The 17,012-nt window shown below is 45.2% G+C and overlaps 1 protein-coding gene across 2 annotated transcripts in view; it reads left to right on the plus strand.

Annotated features, from left to right (window-relative positions):
- Positions 1 to 17,012, plus strand: part of LOC147692265 (actin-related protein 2-like) — a 201,195-nt gene that overhangs the window by 153,536 nt on the left and 30,647 nt on the right. For both annotated transcript variants that reach the window (XR_015300016.1, XM_086938523.1), the window contains exons 7-8: positions 7,153 to 7,298; positions 12,735 to 12,867. Coding sequence is in view for 1 of the 2 variants with exons in the window: in XM_086938523.1 (XP_086794649.1) it covers positions 7,153 to 7,298; positions 12,735 to 12,867 (279 nt within the window). In the remaining variant the exon portion in view is untranslated. The remainder of the gene's footprint in view (positions 1 to 7,152; positions 7,299 to 12,734; positions 12,868 to 17,012) is intronic.

Below are 17,012 nucleotides of genomic sequence, written 5' to 3' on the forward strand. Positions count from 1 at the left end.
TGACTGGGAAGCGCATTTGGACCATCTACAGATCCAAGGAACGTGGTCCCAGGCGGAATCCACTTATCGCATCAATTTTTTGGAACTCAGGGCTGTTCATTTGGCGCTGATCCTACCTCCTGCAAGGAAGATGTCATCCTTCCATACCTTTTGCATTTGACTCAATCTGGCCTTCATTTCCATTCTGTTAAGGTTCACCTCGCAGCATTAACTGCGTATAGGAAAGGCCCTTCACAAACATCTTTTTTCCAGATTCCTGTAATTAAAGATTTTTGGGCGGGATTGAAGAAGGTATTTCTCCCTGTTAGGTGTCCTTCGCCTTCATGGGAGCTGAATGTGGTGCTGTCAAGGTTGATGAAGGAGCCTTTTGAGCCTATTCATAAGGCTTCGCTACAGCATTTATCTTGGAAGGCGGCCTTCCTTGTGGCTATAACATCGGCCCGCAGGGTGAGTGAGATCCAGGCTTTGTGTTGCCAAGAGCCGTATACTGTTTTTCATGCTTCCAAGGTTGTCATGAGGACTCACCCTAAGTTCCTTCCTAAAGTAATTTCTGATTTCCATGTTAATCAGACGATAACTTTACCTACGTTTTTCCAACATCCTTCTTCTCTGGCGGAGCGGTCTCTTTATTCCCTGGATGTAAGAAGGGTGTTGAAGTTCTACTTGGATAAGACCTAGGACATTCGTAGGTCAGACCAATCGTTTGTCAATTACGGTTCGATCAGGGTGGGTTTTGCCACCTCAAAACCGTCCATCTCTAGGTGGATTGTGTCCTGTATCCAGTTATGTTACCAAAAGGCTAACAAGACCTTAGGGGGTAAGCCTAAGAGTCATTCCACCAGGGACAAAGCGGCTACAACAGCTTTGCACGTAATGTTCCCATTGCAGATATCTGTAGGGCAGCCACGTGGAAGTCAGTCAATACCTTTGCCACATACTACTGCCTGGATTCTGATGCCAGGGCAGACGCTCAGGTTGGGCAGGCTTCATTGAGAAATCTGTTTGCACAGTAGTGGTTTTTGTCTGTTTCCTCCACCGCTGGTTGGTTTGTTGGGATGGGGTTGCCATTCTATTCACAAGATTATGACTATACACAGAGATCCCCTACTACAGAAGGAGTAGTTTCTTACCTGTAACTCCAGTTCTGTAGTAGGGGTATCTCTGTTATAGTCATAAGCGCCCGCCCTCCTCCCCGGTGGATGAAACGATAATGTACTGAATGCTACAGGCCTGGCTTTATACACCTTCAAAAAGAACTGAAAGTAAAAGGTATTTGGCTGTGCATCCTGGGACACTGAGGGTCTCTGGAGAGTTCCTTAAAGGCACTGCATCCCTTTTCCAGGCATATAATGGCAGCCTATAGGCACTTGTCTGTCCAATCCTTGCTCTCTATCATGACAAGGATTTTTGTGAAGGGGATTTTCTCTGTGTGTGAAACTTAGCAAAATTTTTAATTTTTAGTATTATTTGGCTATCCTTTTCACTTCAAGATGAAGGGCTAGCCAATGTAGCCTTGTAATTTTAGGCTGCATTATTTGTCTGTGTCTATGCAGGACTACAGAAGAAGACCACTTAAGCGACTATTTTGATTACTCCGGGGTCCACGCACATGGGCGTGACTATTCACAAGATTATGACTATAATACAGATACCCCTACTACAGAACTGGAGTTACAGGTAAGAAACTGCTCCTTCATTGGTATGTGTAGGTAGGCATTCGTTAGGTATATGGTGGCCATGAGTCTCCCTATTAATGGAAACTACGAAAGGTCCCCCTTGTCGTTCACGTTGGTATTCTTCCCTCTATACCATCATCTTTTTTCAGAGAAAACCTCATATATTTAATAATCGCACAGCTATCTATACACTGAACACTGTTTAGTGCAAAAATATCTCCTTTTATTAAATAAATCCTCAGCACATAAAAATATTCTATGTACAGTGATGTATTCAGGTCATATACTAGAATATCCTCGAAACAAATTTAGTAAAACATTCACAATTTATGCAATATCATCACTTACAGTCCTTTGTAATGTTAGAAAAACAGTGTTCATTCATCTCCGTAACCATACATCTACACACTACCATGATTCACCTAAGAAAATACATGTCATTGCAAGTTGTCACCAATTGGGACAGAGAAAACAGGTAATATCACAAGTTAACAACCTCAAGCGCTCGTGGTTCGGCTTTGACCATCTATGACCCCTTCCTTTTTGAGGTCTGCAGCTCTTTGGTTTTAGCCTCCTTGTACTTCAGCCCCTCTCATGTGCCTACTGACTTTGAGGGTCAGTTAGAAGGCGTGCCTATTGGGTCTCATTTGGTTTGGGACCCCTGCTGCATTTTTTATTGATTCCGACCTTAGGCCGTCCAGTGTTGCAACGTCAATATCTAGGCAGCCTTTGAGGATCTTGAAGTTCACTCCTTTGGGTAACTTTGTTGCCTTTTGCTGCCTCTTCTTTATGGCATCTCTCACCACCCTCCTCATAGCCTCCTGCTTTTTGATGTCGATGATTCTTTCCTCTGCGTCTGACTCTCCTCCCACTGCTGGCTGGGCTTCCTCAACCGTTCTTCCTTGCTGGAGAGGCCCATGTCCTTCAGGGACTCCTGTGTCCTGAGAAGCGTTGGCCATGGCTTAGTGTGCCAGATACTGTTTGTATCTTTCCTTCAGCAACTTTTGAACAAATTCTGCGCATGCCTAACAGGTTTCGGCTTTGTAGTCCTCTGGAGCTTCAAGTTGCAGACCTCATGCAGATCTGTCTACGCAAACCTGTGGTGACTGCTAGGGCAGAATTTAAAAGGGGCTTTCTACATGTCACCTTCCTCTGTATTCTCCAGCCATGTGGTGGTCCCTTGTCTGGGTTGAGAAGGCTCCCCTCCTCTGCTGTTCGACCAATTTAGGCCTCTGGTGATCTACAGTGATCTTCAGGGTTTTTTGTCACTTTGTAGAATTCCTCAGAGCTCCTCTGCGAAGCTTCCAGACCCAACAGCGGAAAAAAGAATCTGAAGATAGCTCCACACACATATGAACTTCCAAGGTGCACACCTGATGTAGCACACAGGATGGACTTACCACCAAATTGTGGTCAAAGACACCCAGAAAGAGAAAAAGAGAAAACATGATTTTGGACCCAACCACTAGATAGTGGAATATGTGCACAGCATGTGTAGAAAAATTGGTTTTTGTTTGAGTGGGGTGAAGACCCTTCATCAAAAACCACAATCCTTATCAGGGTGAACCACAAGTCACTAAATGAACCTGTGCTTAACTGTGATAGCTTGGCACAAAAGCACTCCGGTTTAACTTGGAGACAATGTGTAAGATATTTATGCAGCACTTCCAAAAGTAATAAAGTGGGAGTTAAAAATCTCCAGTGGGAGAAAATTGCAGGCTTTGGTCGACAAGGGTTCCACGAGGCCAGATACCCCTTCAGAGAGGAGCTGCTTGTAGGCAATTGGCTTACTGATGGAGGGGATTCAAACCCTACTCAGGCAGAAACCACAACTCTTATCAGGATGAAACACAAGCAATTCCCAAATTAACCTGTGCTCAACCCTCTGGTAGCATGGCACAAAAGCAGTTAGGCTTAATTTAGAGGAAATGTTTAAAGTATTTATGCAGCACTACAAATAGTAATAAAGTGAAAACATAACGCAAGAAAAATGTCGGACCAATTTTGAAAAATAGAGTAAAATTTAATAAATCATTGGACACCAAAACAATCAAAATTGAATTTGTAGAACTGGAGATATGCAATTATAAAGGTTTTGTGAAAATTGAGCTCTGAGAAGCAAAAAGCGCCAATCAAAGTTAACTGGTTGCAGTAGACCGGGTCCTAGGCACAAGTGCAGGCTGACTGCGATGGTGTGTGGGTCAGATTTAGGACTGCGTTCAGTCCGTTGATAAAGTACCTTGTGGGCTTGGGCGTCAAGATGCCCGCTCCAATGTCCAAGAGCAATTGACAAGAAGCTGCGATTCGAGATGTTGCGCAGCTGCAGAGTCAATGATTTTGACGAGAAGCTGCAATGCAAGGTCACACATTGACGTGGAGGAAGACGGTGGGGCTTTGCGAGACTTGTACTGCAATGCGTTCATGCACGCGGTAAGGTGCTTCGCGCTGGACTGGTGTCGGCACCAGGCTGTGTAGGAGTCAAAGAAACTGCTAGTGCTTTTGAGGAGATGCGTCGAGGACGAGTTGCGTCACACTGGGCCAGAGTTGGTGCTACGTTGACAAAGCTGGTTATGTCTGTGTGTCTTGAAACAGGGGGGGGGTCAGCCAACTAACCTGTGGTGATTTACTGTAGTTTTGGACCGCAGGAGAAGAGACGTGGTGCAGCAACAGCAGGCCTTGACAACAAAGTAGTCCTTGGCCAGCAAGTAGGGCAGGCTTTCCAGTTGGGCAGTCCTCCTTCCTGGCAGAGTCCACAGGTCCAGAAGTGATCTGAAGAGTTGTGTCTCAGGGTCCAATATTTGTACTTGGTGCCAGCTTTGATGTAGATGAAGTTTTTAGAGGGTTCCACACCCAGAGCTGTTTGGAATTTCTTTCCTCCCTGTCCTGGCCCCAGCTTGTCTGGGGCACAATAGACTAGTGTTGAAACCCTTTGTTAGTGTGCTGAGGCAGAGGCTTTGTGATGTGGAAGTGTGATAGGTGGCAGCTCTGCCCCCCCCCCTCCCCAAGTCAGTGATGGCCCATCCTCCCAACACCTATTCTACCCCCCCCCCCTCCCCAAGTCAGTGATGGCCCATCCTCCCAACACCTATTCTACCTTTGTCTCGCTGTTTTGGAACAATACACAAAGACCTACTGCCAGCTAAACCTAGTCATATGATACAGGCTGCAGACACCAAATGGTTTGGTCAAGAAAATGAGAACTTTCTAAAAGTGGTATTTTCAGATTTAGACTTAAAATCCAACCTGAACATCAAAATAGGGTGTTAAATTAATAATCTTTAGAGACAAAACGTGGCGTTCCTAATTGAATGTTATCACTTCAATGTAATAAAATAACCCAGTGTTATCCCAAAGGAGAGGTAGGGCTTGGTACATGTAGTACCACTTTAGTAAGAGCTTACAAGTAAACTAAATGTGGCTACTGGGGATAAGCTAGTTCACCATGTTTAAGAGAAATCCCAAGCACTGGTTAGCAGTGAGCAGTGACTACTAAAAGTCACCAAAGCTGGGTTCAGAAAACAGGAGGGAGAAGGCAAAATGTTTGGGGATGACTCTGCAGAAAGGGCAAAGTCTAACACAGCTGAACAGGATTTGATGCTGCAGAGAAGAATGTACAGGGAGCTACAGCAAAGTCATGCCGACTGAAGATGCAACATGGGCTGATTAGTGAGTAGGTAGGTCCCGGTCTCCTGTCTGTTCTCAGGCCAGTTTTTTTGTGGGAAATATTCCCAAATGTCTGTTTTTAGCTGTTTGGGCATATTTAGCACCACTTCCAAGGATCCTGGAGTGGTTGGCCACCACTTGGAGGGCAGGACTCATCAGGTAGAGTCTAGGTGTGGGTTGAAGGCTTCTGGAGCTTTTTGTCTCCCCCCTATAGTACAGAACAGGAAGTGAGCCAGCTAGACCTTGGAGCCACTCTGGTAGCCCTGGGATCAAGCAGCAAGGCAGGCCTCAAGCAGTAGGTCAGTCTTCTGTGGGTACAAGGTAGGCTTCAAGCAGCAGAGCAGTCCTCTGGTAGCACAGGGCGGCCCTTCTGGGGGTCCTCCACTGATCCTGGAGGGAAGTGAATAGTTGGTCTGAGGGTCCAATATTTATACTCTTGGTCAGCCTTTGAAGTGGGAGAAAGTTCTAGACCTCCCCCCCCTCCTTTCCCACCACATCTGGTTCCGGAATTTTTCTTTGTCAGTACCCAGATAACAAGCTGTCTAGGGTGACAGATGACTGGTTTCAAGTTCTTTGTTAGTGTGCTGAGGCAGCTCCTTTTGAAATGTGCCAATAAAAGAAATACATTTGAGTACTAGAGCTGTCATATGTGTGCATGATACAATAAATTACATAGGGGCAGCCTCCTCTGTGTGGTTATGGTTAAGCTGCACTTTCTATGTAATATGCATTTTATTGTTTTGACTATAACTTCTGACACATTGGACACATTCTACCAATTGTGGCAGTCCGTTGGCAGATTCAATTAAAGTCTAAATTGCCAGTGTTTATGGAAAGGAAACTTGGTACTGGGGACTGACCGAGTGCTGATTGGATGGTTGCAAGGGACACATTTCTCTTGGGTCTGCCATTTATGATGCTGGGCACAAAGGAGAGTTATAAGTCTGAGAAGTTTGCCCTGGGTTTGACACACCCATGTATGACGTTTGCCCTGGGTTTGGTTGTTTACCAAACTAGGGTCCGCAAATACACACAAAAAACTTGGCCTTTCCTAAAGCCAAGCTTTGTGGGCTCCCTATGCGTAAGACTGGGTTGGCCAAAGGACCTGGATATGTACAAGGTGTAATCCCAGGCAGGCCATGCAGCCATCCTTTGCTTTTCAAGGCCAAAGCCTACGCAAAACCCAATGAAATTCTTAAATAAATAAAAAAGTTCACAACTTAGTTAGGATTCTGCATCAAATAAGCAGAAATACTGATATTCACTAGTTATGATATGCAAACCACACATTGCATGTCATAGTTTGAGTTGCCCCCCATGCAGAAAACACAACCCAAAACAAAACACCCATTTTAAAAAGGCACATTATGAAAAGACTGACTACCATGAGCAAAAGATGGCAGGAGGTGTGAGTTAAGTAAGTTAGCAAAGTTCCGCTGTTTTACGTTTGAGCCAAAATGATCAAATAGTGTTTTATGTACCCCCCCCTCAGTGTTTTATGCAGACACCCCTGCCACCTCATTCTCAAAGTCATTCTTTCATAATTCACAATTTTATTAAAGATAAAATAGATGTGTGTTCGGTTTGCAGACCGTGATTTACCTGCCTCCTCCCTTAAGAAAGCTACACACAGCTCTCTCAAGTGAGCCTGCGCTTTATTTACATATCTTACAACACTTTTCTGGAGCAAGAAAGTATGCTTTTGTAATAAAAAGTGGATAGCTTCATCAGAGTGATACAATACCTCTATCTCACTCAGAAGTATATTTATCATTTTATGGAGTGGTGCTACTTCTTTCGCCCTTCCTTTTAGCTCCCGGATGGACGAGTGATCAAAGTGGGAGGTGAACGTTTTGAAGCTCCAGAAGCTCTGTTCCAGCCTCATCTCATCAATGTAGAAGGGGTTGGTGTGGCAGAATTGCTCTTCAACACCATCCAAGCTGCCGATATCGATACCAGGTATGGGAAGACATCCTTCTTGTAATAAACGTGGGAGACTCTTCCATTGGAGCTTACTCTGGAAGATATTAATGGAAAGAATAACTTATACCATGAGGGGTATGGCTGTAGGGAAGTGTTCATATTAGCCATATGCTGTTATGTAGTATACAATACTCCCTATTTTATGTTATAAGGATTCTGCAAGTTACTGATGAGTTTTAAGACTATATAGAAGAAGATGGCCAAAGGATGAGTTCCTTTACAAGGTCACTAAATTCCAAATAGACTTGCAGCAATCTTGTTACGTACTGTAGGGTGTCTTTTATTCCTATACGAATTGGCCATATCATTTCTACTCCAGTTGTTTTTGTTTACTATGTCTCCTGCTTGCTTTGATGTGGTGCATGTATTTCGAAAATAAACACCAGTGTGTGGTTTATTTGAGGAGTTTGATATAATTCATTTGAAAACCAACCTTGTGTTATAAAATGAAAGATGGCTCCACTTCTTTCATAAAATCCTGCAGTGTGTTGAACAAATCCACGATTTGATGATCAATTAATGACTATGAATTTCCAGGAAAATTGTTTAGAGAGATTTTGAAATCTACTTCTTTTAATTAGTTGAGATTCTGATCACAGACCAGCTTTTCAACACTGTTCATATGCACCACCAGTAGCGAAGCAGCTGCAAGTCAACTGTAAAACTATTGCTGTATAGTAGTTATTTCATTTTCTCATTACAGATGAGTAGTGATGTTGCAATTAGACTGTAATAAGGAAATTACCTGCAGTCTTTTATTAAAGAATGTACAATTTCATAGCTTTCGTAACAGCAAGATTTATTTCCATTAAGGACATGGAGGCTAGGATTATACTATACAGGAGTCGCAGGACTCTTTTATGGAGGAGGAGTGCGTCTCCTACGTACGTATTGATTACAACCTGTGCAATGTCATTGACGTCTCTATTTGTAAGGCGGTCTCCAAAGAGGTGACGCCCTTAGCGCAGAAGCTCTTAGCAATGTAGGAGGGTTGCTTTAAACCACTCAACCAGGGGAGAACCTACGCCTTAAAACTGCACGGTAACCCTGTCTGAGGTAAAGTTTCTACCAGTGATGTCCATGGCCCTACCATCAGATACACATCTGCGAGAAACCAAGCGGAGCAGGGTTGCCAATTTGGCTGAGCATCCCTTATGGGAAAAATACTTATGTGGCCAGGAAAGAAACAGGTTAAGTACTGTGTTGACTTCCCAAAGCACAGAGTAGTGCAGTTTGGGACAAAGCGATAGCCTGATGCCTCCGAGTAATTTCCGAACCAGAGGGTGTTCACCTATCGAATGTAGATCAATCGGGGCATGCCCTACTAAGAGTTGAGAAAAAGGTGATGAGGGGACCTATACACCAGCCCCTCTGAGGCTAGGGAGGCCAAAAAGTTCAGGATGTCGACCATTCCTGTCCCCCACGGGTTCCAGGTGTCTCTGATGACACCAACCCATCCATCTGGACCAGGCTGACCGATAGCTTTTGACGGTACTGCTCACCCATGCATTTTTAGAGGAGGTCTGCTGCATGGCTCGAAAGTCCTGGGACTTTGCATCCACCCCGGTAATCCTCCATGCCATAAGTCGCAGAAAACTTTCCAAAACTAGATGGTGAGGATTGCCGGAGGAATCCCTGAAATTTGGAATGAGGGGGCGAGGGATTGGACAATCCCAAGAAAAACTCCCATCAGAACTGGATACCTAACTTGAGGTTTCCAAGATGGGGTCACAACAAATGTGCCAGTTGTTCCACTAGCCCAGATGGATGAAAAAAATAGACTCACCGCACATTCGATTTGCTGTAGTGAAGTGGACCTGGAGGCCAATGTGCTTCATAGTTTGTGGCATATCTTGGCTACTTTTGCAATGGGATACTAAGGGTGGCGCAGACCGAGTTCATAACGAAGCCCAGCAAGGTTAACAATTGGGTCAGGGATAGCACAGACATTTTCTTGTTAATGATGAACCCTAAGGATTGGACAGGCTAACTGATTTGGAGATAGTCCGTCCGGGTCCGAAGGCACTGATCCATGAGGAGAAGATCGTTGAGTTATGTTATCAGGTGTATGTCCTTGCATTGGACAAGTTCCACAACAGCTTGAGTACCTTGGTGAAGCACCAGGGAGCCGAGGAGAGCCTGAAAGGTAGTGTTGTCAACTTGAAAGTCTATTGAAACCATTTGAACTGCAGAAAATGCCTGTGGTGTGGGAAGATCAGGATCGTAAGGTGCGCACCTTCAGTCGTTGGGGTTAAGTAGATCCTGTAATAGATGGATTCCTTCCATCTTGAAGTGACAGAAGACCATCTACTCGGAACGTCGGAATCCAGGAGAAGGCACTGGAATGGATCATCTCCTTTCTCGGCGGAAGGACACAGAGTTCGCCTACCCCCGTTCAGATCTGCAGCCAAGGAAGTCATCTGCGGCGTCCCTCAAGACGCCTCGCTCAGCCCCACCCTCTTCAATGTCTACATGAGCCCCCTTGCGGCCATCGCACGCCAACACAACCTGAACATCATCTCCTACGCCGACGACACCCAGCTGATCCTCTCCCTGACCAACGACCCCGCCACCGCCAGAGCCAACCTACACGAAGGGATGAAAGACTTGGCCGAGTGGATGACGACCAGCCGCCTAAAACTGAACTCGGACAAGACGGAAGTCCTCATCCTGGGCTCCTCACCCTCCGCCTGGGACGACTCCTGGTGGCCCCCCGCCCTGGGCAACGCACCCAAACCGACAGACCACGCACGCAACCTGGGCTTCATCCTGGACTCCTCCCTCTCCATGACCAGACAAGTCAACGCCGTCTCCTCGTCCTGTTTCAACAGCCTGCGCATGCTACGCAAGATCTTCCGGTGGATCCCCACCGAGACCAGGAAGACGGTCACCCAGGCCCTCGTCACCAGCCGACTGGACTACGGCAACACCCTCTACGCCGGAACCACCGCCAAGCTCCAGAAGAGACTCCAGCGGATCCAGAACGCCTCAGCGAGACTCATCCTCGACATCCCCAGACACAGCCACATCTCCGGACACCTGAGACCTGCACTGGCTCCCGGTCAACAAGAGAATTACCTTCCGGCTCCTCACCCACGCACACAAAGCCCTACACAACCAAGGCCCGACGTACCTCAACAGCCGCCTCAACTTCTACGCTCCCAAACGCCATCTCCGATCGACCAGTCACGCCCTCGCCGCCGTCCCCCGCATCCGAAGAGTGACAACAGGAGGAAGGTCCTTCTCCCACCTGGCCGCCAAGACCTGGAACTCCCTCCCTCCCGACCTACGCCTGACCCAAGACCACCTCTCCTTCAGGAAGAAGCTCAAGACCTGGCTGTTCGAGCAATAGCGGACCCCCCCCCCCCCCCCCCCCCCCCCCCCAAGCACCTTGAGACCCTCCGGGTGAGTAGTGTGCGTTATAAATGTCTATGATTGATTGATTACTCGATGAATTCTGAGGTTTATAACAGGATGTTGACCCTATTCTGTTTCTCCACAAAGAAGAGATGGCTGATGAAACCCGAAGAGTGTGGGGTCATAGAACGATAGCCTTCTTGAAAAGGAGTTTGGATACTTCTGCGGACACCAGAGCGGCCTCTCTTATCTGTGAACCGAATGGGTTGGGGCGGGGTTGGGGTGAGGTTGGACTGAGGTTGGACTGGAGAGCTGTAGAACTAAATGCCTCAATGCATGGTCTGAAGAGCCCACACAGATTTCACTGTCTTCCAGACGTGGGCAAAACCTGCCAATCAGCCCCCTAGTCTTGCAAGGGAGGAAGAGAGAAAATTCACTATGTGAGGAGCTTGGGACTGGCCACCTCGGTATACACCTCTAGGGCCTCTGTGATTTGAGTGTCCTCGAGTAGGGTAGAAGCCACCAAACCTGGTCTGGCCACTGTCCTCGTTCAGAGGCCTGATCTCTGGAAGGAGCTTGGCGTTGAGAGGCCAGGCGAGTGCCCCATACCACGGCCAGCCCCGGTGAAAACCCGGGGATGAAAGATCCTCTTGATTGAGGACTGGGCCTTGTTCAGGGAGTTAAATGGGACCACGAATTTGCTTAGGTCTTTTATGAAAAGGTCCCCAAAGAGACCCCCTTGGACAATCTGCCCGGCATCTGAAGTGGCCAGATCCCCTAGCTTTGAATCAATCTTGATCAAAAGGGACCGGCGTCTCTCTGTAGCGAGGGCGCAGTTGGCGTTGCCAAGAAATATGCTGGCCCATTGTGGCCAGCAAGAAAGGGTGTCCAAGGAGATGAGGGAACCCGAGGCCTTGCGTCCTAAGCTGTGCCTTGAATTTTCGTCAGGGGACCGGCCAAGTCAAACAGTTAATCTTGGCATGAACGCTCAATTCCTTTCTTGGGATCCCGGATATATTTGGCTAAGAAGGTAGCCATTCAGGGGGTTAATTTGAGGTGTTAGGGTCACCTTGTCCTCGAAGGATGGGCAGGGGCACTCCTCCTTAAGGTGGTTGCGCACCTCTTTGTATAAGGGTTTGCGTAGCCTCTCAGCCACATATGTGGCCATCTTCTCTGCCAGCATCCAGTCCGATGATGTTGGGTGAATTAGGTCATCGAGGTTCAGCATGTCTGGGCTTGGGTGTCTGTATGGTCAGTGGACAACTTTAGGTCTGAGAACAGGCACCTGGGTCTTTCTGACTGTATATCTACATCAGAAGCCATGGGGGAGTCCTCACCATCCAGGGGCACTTTGAGCCTAATGAAGGCATCTAGGGTGACCCCTGGAGCCCTAGTGCACTTCCCCTTAGATTTATGAGTGACTGACTGCCCTTGAGGTAAGGGGGACATAGGCTTTTGTTTGTCCTCACTCTGGTTGAGGGGTTAAAAACATCTCTGCCATTGCAAAAAGCTTCTGCACGAAGGGCGCTACCCCTTCAAGGACTGCTTTACAAATAGAGGCGTCAATGACATCGCACAGGCTGTCATAAATAAGTAGGTACGAGAGGCACTCCTCTTCCATAAACGAATCCTGCGACTCCTGCATAGTATAATCCTCGCATGACATAGAATTACTAGCTCCATGTATTATTACAGGGATTACTTCCACAGAACGCGACAAACTGGGGCTGTGGAGAATTTTTCTGTTATCAAAATCTTTGCCTCCGAGAAAAAGTGTCTGAGGAGATGGGACACATTCATTAATCAACTTATGTGAATTTGTATCCGGATTACTACGTGATTAAAGCTGACTACATTGTTTATAGAGAACATCAAAAAGTACTATTGCTGCTTTAAATTATTGTGTGACGATCCCCAGTCAATTAGTTATGTCACCAATTGCCCTCAGCAGTTTCTGTACATATGGTGAATAACACATTGGATGCAAATGCATATTTCATCTGTGTTGAGATGTACTTATGGGAATGTGCTAATGTTTTGCCTCTTGTATTGCAGATCAGAGTTTTATAAGCACATTGTGCTCTCTGGTGGATCTACCATGTACCCAGGTCTACCCTCTCGTTTGGAACGGGAAATCAAACAGCTCTACCTGGAGCGGGTTCTCAAAGGCGATGTGGAGAAACTTTCGGTGAGTGAGCGAATTCTTGCTTCAAAGTTCATAAAACCCATCTGTTTAAACAGCACAAAACTCAGTCTTATATTTTTCTTTCGGGCAGTAGACTACCCTGGAACATGCCCGGTCAGTTTTAAAGAGTCTGCCATACTAACGATCTTAGCTGTTCTGTACATGATTGCAATAACAAACAGTGTTCACTACCAGATCTGGACACCATTACAGACGTGGCTTCAGACTGTCTAAAAGTATTACAGAAAGAGTCTGTAACCTACATACTTGGCTAGCGTTTTTTGTGAAATTCCTCCATGAACAACTGTAGGCGGAGTTTGGGTTTAAATAGGAAAATCAGAGTTTTGCTTAAATGTCCATTCTGCCCTTATTGATTTGTCCTTTAGAGCAGTCTGTGGCGTCCTAGTGGATTGTACATTCAGTGATTTCTGTGCCTTATAAGTTTATGATCCATTTTGTGTCGTGATGATGTCTGAAACATTTAGGGAGCTTGTACTGAGCACTTGTTGTAACAGGCAGAACTCTTGTGTGGAAGATGCCAAGCTAACAGGATGTATTTAGCATTGCTTAGCCCATGTTGCAATACTAATAAAGATGTGTCTTTTTCGCTCCAGTGAACCATGTCCCATTAGTTTTTGGACCCACCCATTCAAGCTACGTATTGATTGCAACAAGAAAAAGATTAATTATTAACTTGCCACCTACCTCTACAGAAAAGTGGGAGGTGGTGCCTGTAAGAGAAGAAGTTTAGGCAGAGGTAAAGGAGAACAAGCATCTGCAAAGCCAGTCTATCTTGCCTATAAGAGTTATTGGCTTTGGCAAAGATTTGCAGCCATGCTATACAGCAGCGCCGATGCTTTGCAGTGTGGCAACAACTAATTAAAATAATTGGTTTGACACAGCCAGGGCTGGATGTATTAAAGCCTTTTTTATGTTTTTATTATTATTATTCGCTATGCTGCACAGCATGGCTACAAATCATTTCAAAAGTAAGCAATGCCCATTCTGTACAGAGTGAACAAAAGGATATGGTGAACCAATATTCTCAAAGGAAATACTTTTTTGGCTTTGCCAATGCTGGTTAGTTCTTGGTGCAGTACCCCTCTGATTCTAAGCAAACTAGTTAATCTCACCATGTGTGAAAAAGAAACCAATGACATTCATCGATACATCCTATCACATAAAGAAAGCAATTGCACTCATTACCATGTATTATTGAAAATACAGTTGGAAACCAGTAACAACTGTTGTCACAATGAACATCCATTTTAAAACAGAAAATGATTTCTTCAAAGTGTGTGTGGCATATTAAAACATAGCTACAAAAGCCAAGAGGCTAAACTAGGACAACAAAAAAAAATAAAAGGAGTGCCTCAATCACAGCGCTATCAGCGGGAGGACAGCAATCATGCAGGAGCAATCAGTACTTGGTCCGTGCTCCAGCTGAAAGAAGGGGAAAAGAATTCAGCACTATTAGAAGGCTGCAAATAAGAGTAACAATGAAGACAACAAATGTTAAGCAATGGGCAGGCTGCAAGTCCCTTGTAGTATACAATATCTCTTCTAAGCAAGAGCAAACGCGATGCATGCGCCGTTGCATGCGAGACGTAAAATGGAGAAATTGCTGACCGCTTCGAAAGACCATTGAGATTGCGTGTATTTAGGTCACTTGTATTTGCATAGCACAAACGTAGCCAAAAGGCAGATATGATCTGGGATGAAATGAGCACTTCCTGTATTGTGCTCTTTATTTCTCCTGACTGGCTAGCATTGTGGACTGTTCTTCAGTTCATCACTGGGTGATAGGTTCGGTCTTTTTACCTGCATTCCCTTTTCTCAGATTAAACACAAGGCATTTAAGATTTTTCTACCTGGTTTGATGTCACCCGTGGCCTATATCTTTTTTTGTGGTTCGGCTCTCTTCTCTTGTTCGAATTTCTTCTGTTGGGTTTTCGCACTAAATTTCTCCTTATTTTTCAACATGAATTTATTTTTCATAACATTGTACAGATACATTTGTATGGTTTATTTATTTTTGTCAGTGATAATCTTTTTAAAATTGTATCAAAAAGAATTGCCTGTCAGTTCACAATATTTTTTGTTCTGTTTCTTAAATACTTTCCTTTATCTATCAACGGTTCTTTTTTTCCCCCCCAGTTTGGTTACCGTTTTGACATTTTCTCTGGCTCACCAATGATTGTTATTTTAGGCTTTGACGAAGCTACAATTACGATAGCAAAGGGTCGCAAAACAAGTGTTAGCCAGTAGAGCTCTGTAAAAACCAAGTTCAACTCAAGCAATTGAGTTTTCGATTAATGAAGTAAAAATAAACTTGTGTCTGTGGGTCAAAAAAAGGAGGAAATAGGGTTCAACTGTGTAACCAAGTAAGTGGCGCAACTAAAACAGACCAAAAAGTGACTAGTGCAAATGTGTAACAGAACGCACTAAATTTCTTAATTAGGGAAAAAGTGCCCATCAGTTCCCGTCCGGTACCGCACTGTTCATCATCTGGGCTCTCCTAACCAAGGAGAAAGTGGGGTCTGCCACTGAATATAATGTGTGACAGACAAAAAATACTTATAAAGGGAGGAACCGGAAAAATTAGTACACCAGGGTAACTGAATTGCAGTGCATGAGTGTAAGGTGAAAAAATGGATAGTGTGATAAAATTGGGTAGAATTGAGTAGAAATAAGCAATTTTAATAGTATCTCTCCATTCTCCCAATATTAAAAATATAGATCAATGACAGATTAAAAAAAATATCTGCCTGCAAGTACCCTACCTGCAGGCAGATATTTTGTTAAATCTGTCAGTGCTCTCCCTCATGGCATTGAGGTGCTGTTTATGAATTTCAGTGATGCATTTAGTCATTATAGGTCTGTTATTATGATGCACTATTTGTGAATCAGTAGGGGGTATTGCTTAAAGGAGGCAATCTCCAAGAGTTAGAAATACAGTGTGTGGTATAATTTCTTTTTGTTAGCAACTGCCACATGAACGGCAAGACATTTCGAGTTTGAGATGCATGGCTTCCGCTGAAGCACCAAACACAAGAGAATTTGTCAATACATCGCTCTAGACACATGACTTTTAGAGGCAGTTGTGCATGTGCTGTGGGGGTGTACAATGATATTAAGGTAACATGCTTTCTCGTGGCTACTCTACCTTACCTCCGATTCCTCACCTTTGCATACATCCCAGGCGCCAGACTGAATCCAGAAACTTTTTTCAGCAATTCTTCTGCATGTCTCTAGGTGGTGCCAAGCGGCTCAGAGCTGACTTTGCACTACTCCTTAAGTGATTTGATTTGAGTTTCATAAAGCTTAACAAATACCCAGACGTGTCTCAACGCTGAAGAAGAGAGAAGAGCGGGAATAACATTACATTTGAGTTAAAAACCAGGTCTTGAGAAGCTTATGGTAACTCTGGAGAGAGGGGGCTGATTTATTTCCAAAGGAAGCTTGTTCCAGGTTAGGGTCACGCAGACCAGAAAGCTCCAGTGTACCTTTTGGACACTACCTCTTCACTCCCCTCTTTGTTTTTCGTAGTCTTTTCAACTGAGCCTTGGGATGGTTAACATAGAGGCCGCTGCAATAGTCAATCCTGGAAATTACAAGGCAAAGGATCACAGTGGATAATAAATTGGAAGGAATAAACTGTACTGTTCGAGGCATGTGGGCTGCTGAATTCATATCTGTGCATAGTTCGCCGCCTAGTGTTGGGTCCGGATGATTGCACATTGTTGTCCTGGAAGAGTCTTCGAAGTATCACGAGATAGGTGGCTCCTCCCCTGGACTACAGTGCGCATGGGCATCCTCTCCATCCCCAGATTGTTTTTTTCCGCCATTGGGTTCGGATGTACTTTCTCGACTCCAGTTCGGAAACTTTGTTTTAACTCTTTACTAAGGCCAAAAGGCCTTCGGGGCGTCGGTATTGTCTTGTTCGGTGCCTGTTTCTTATCCAGTTCTTCGAACCGGACGTCGAAGGCAGTTTTTCACTTTCGACACCAAAGGTCCAAACTACGACGACGATGGATCGGAGCCCGTTCAAACGATGCCCCATCTGCAATTCGAAATACCCTCACATTGACGTGCACCCAGTGTGCAATAAATGTTTATCCCCGGAGCACGACTAGGCCAGCTGTATG

This window comes from Lissotriton vulgaris, chromosome 9 (assembly GCF_964263255.1).
Source record: "Lissotriton vulgaris chromosome 9, aLisVul1.2, whole genome shotgun sequence".
NCBI classification, from domain to species: Eukaryota; Metazoa; Chordata; class Amphibia; order Caudata; family Salamandridae; genus Lissotriton; species Lissotriton vulgaris.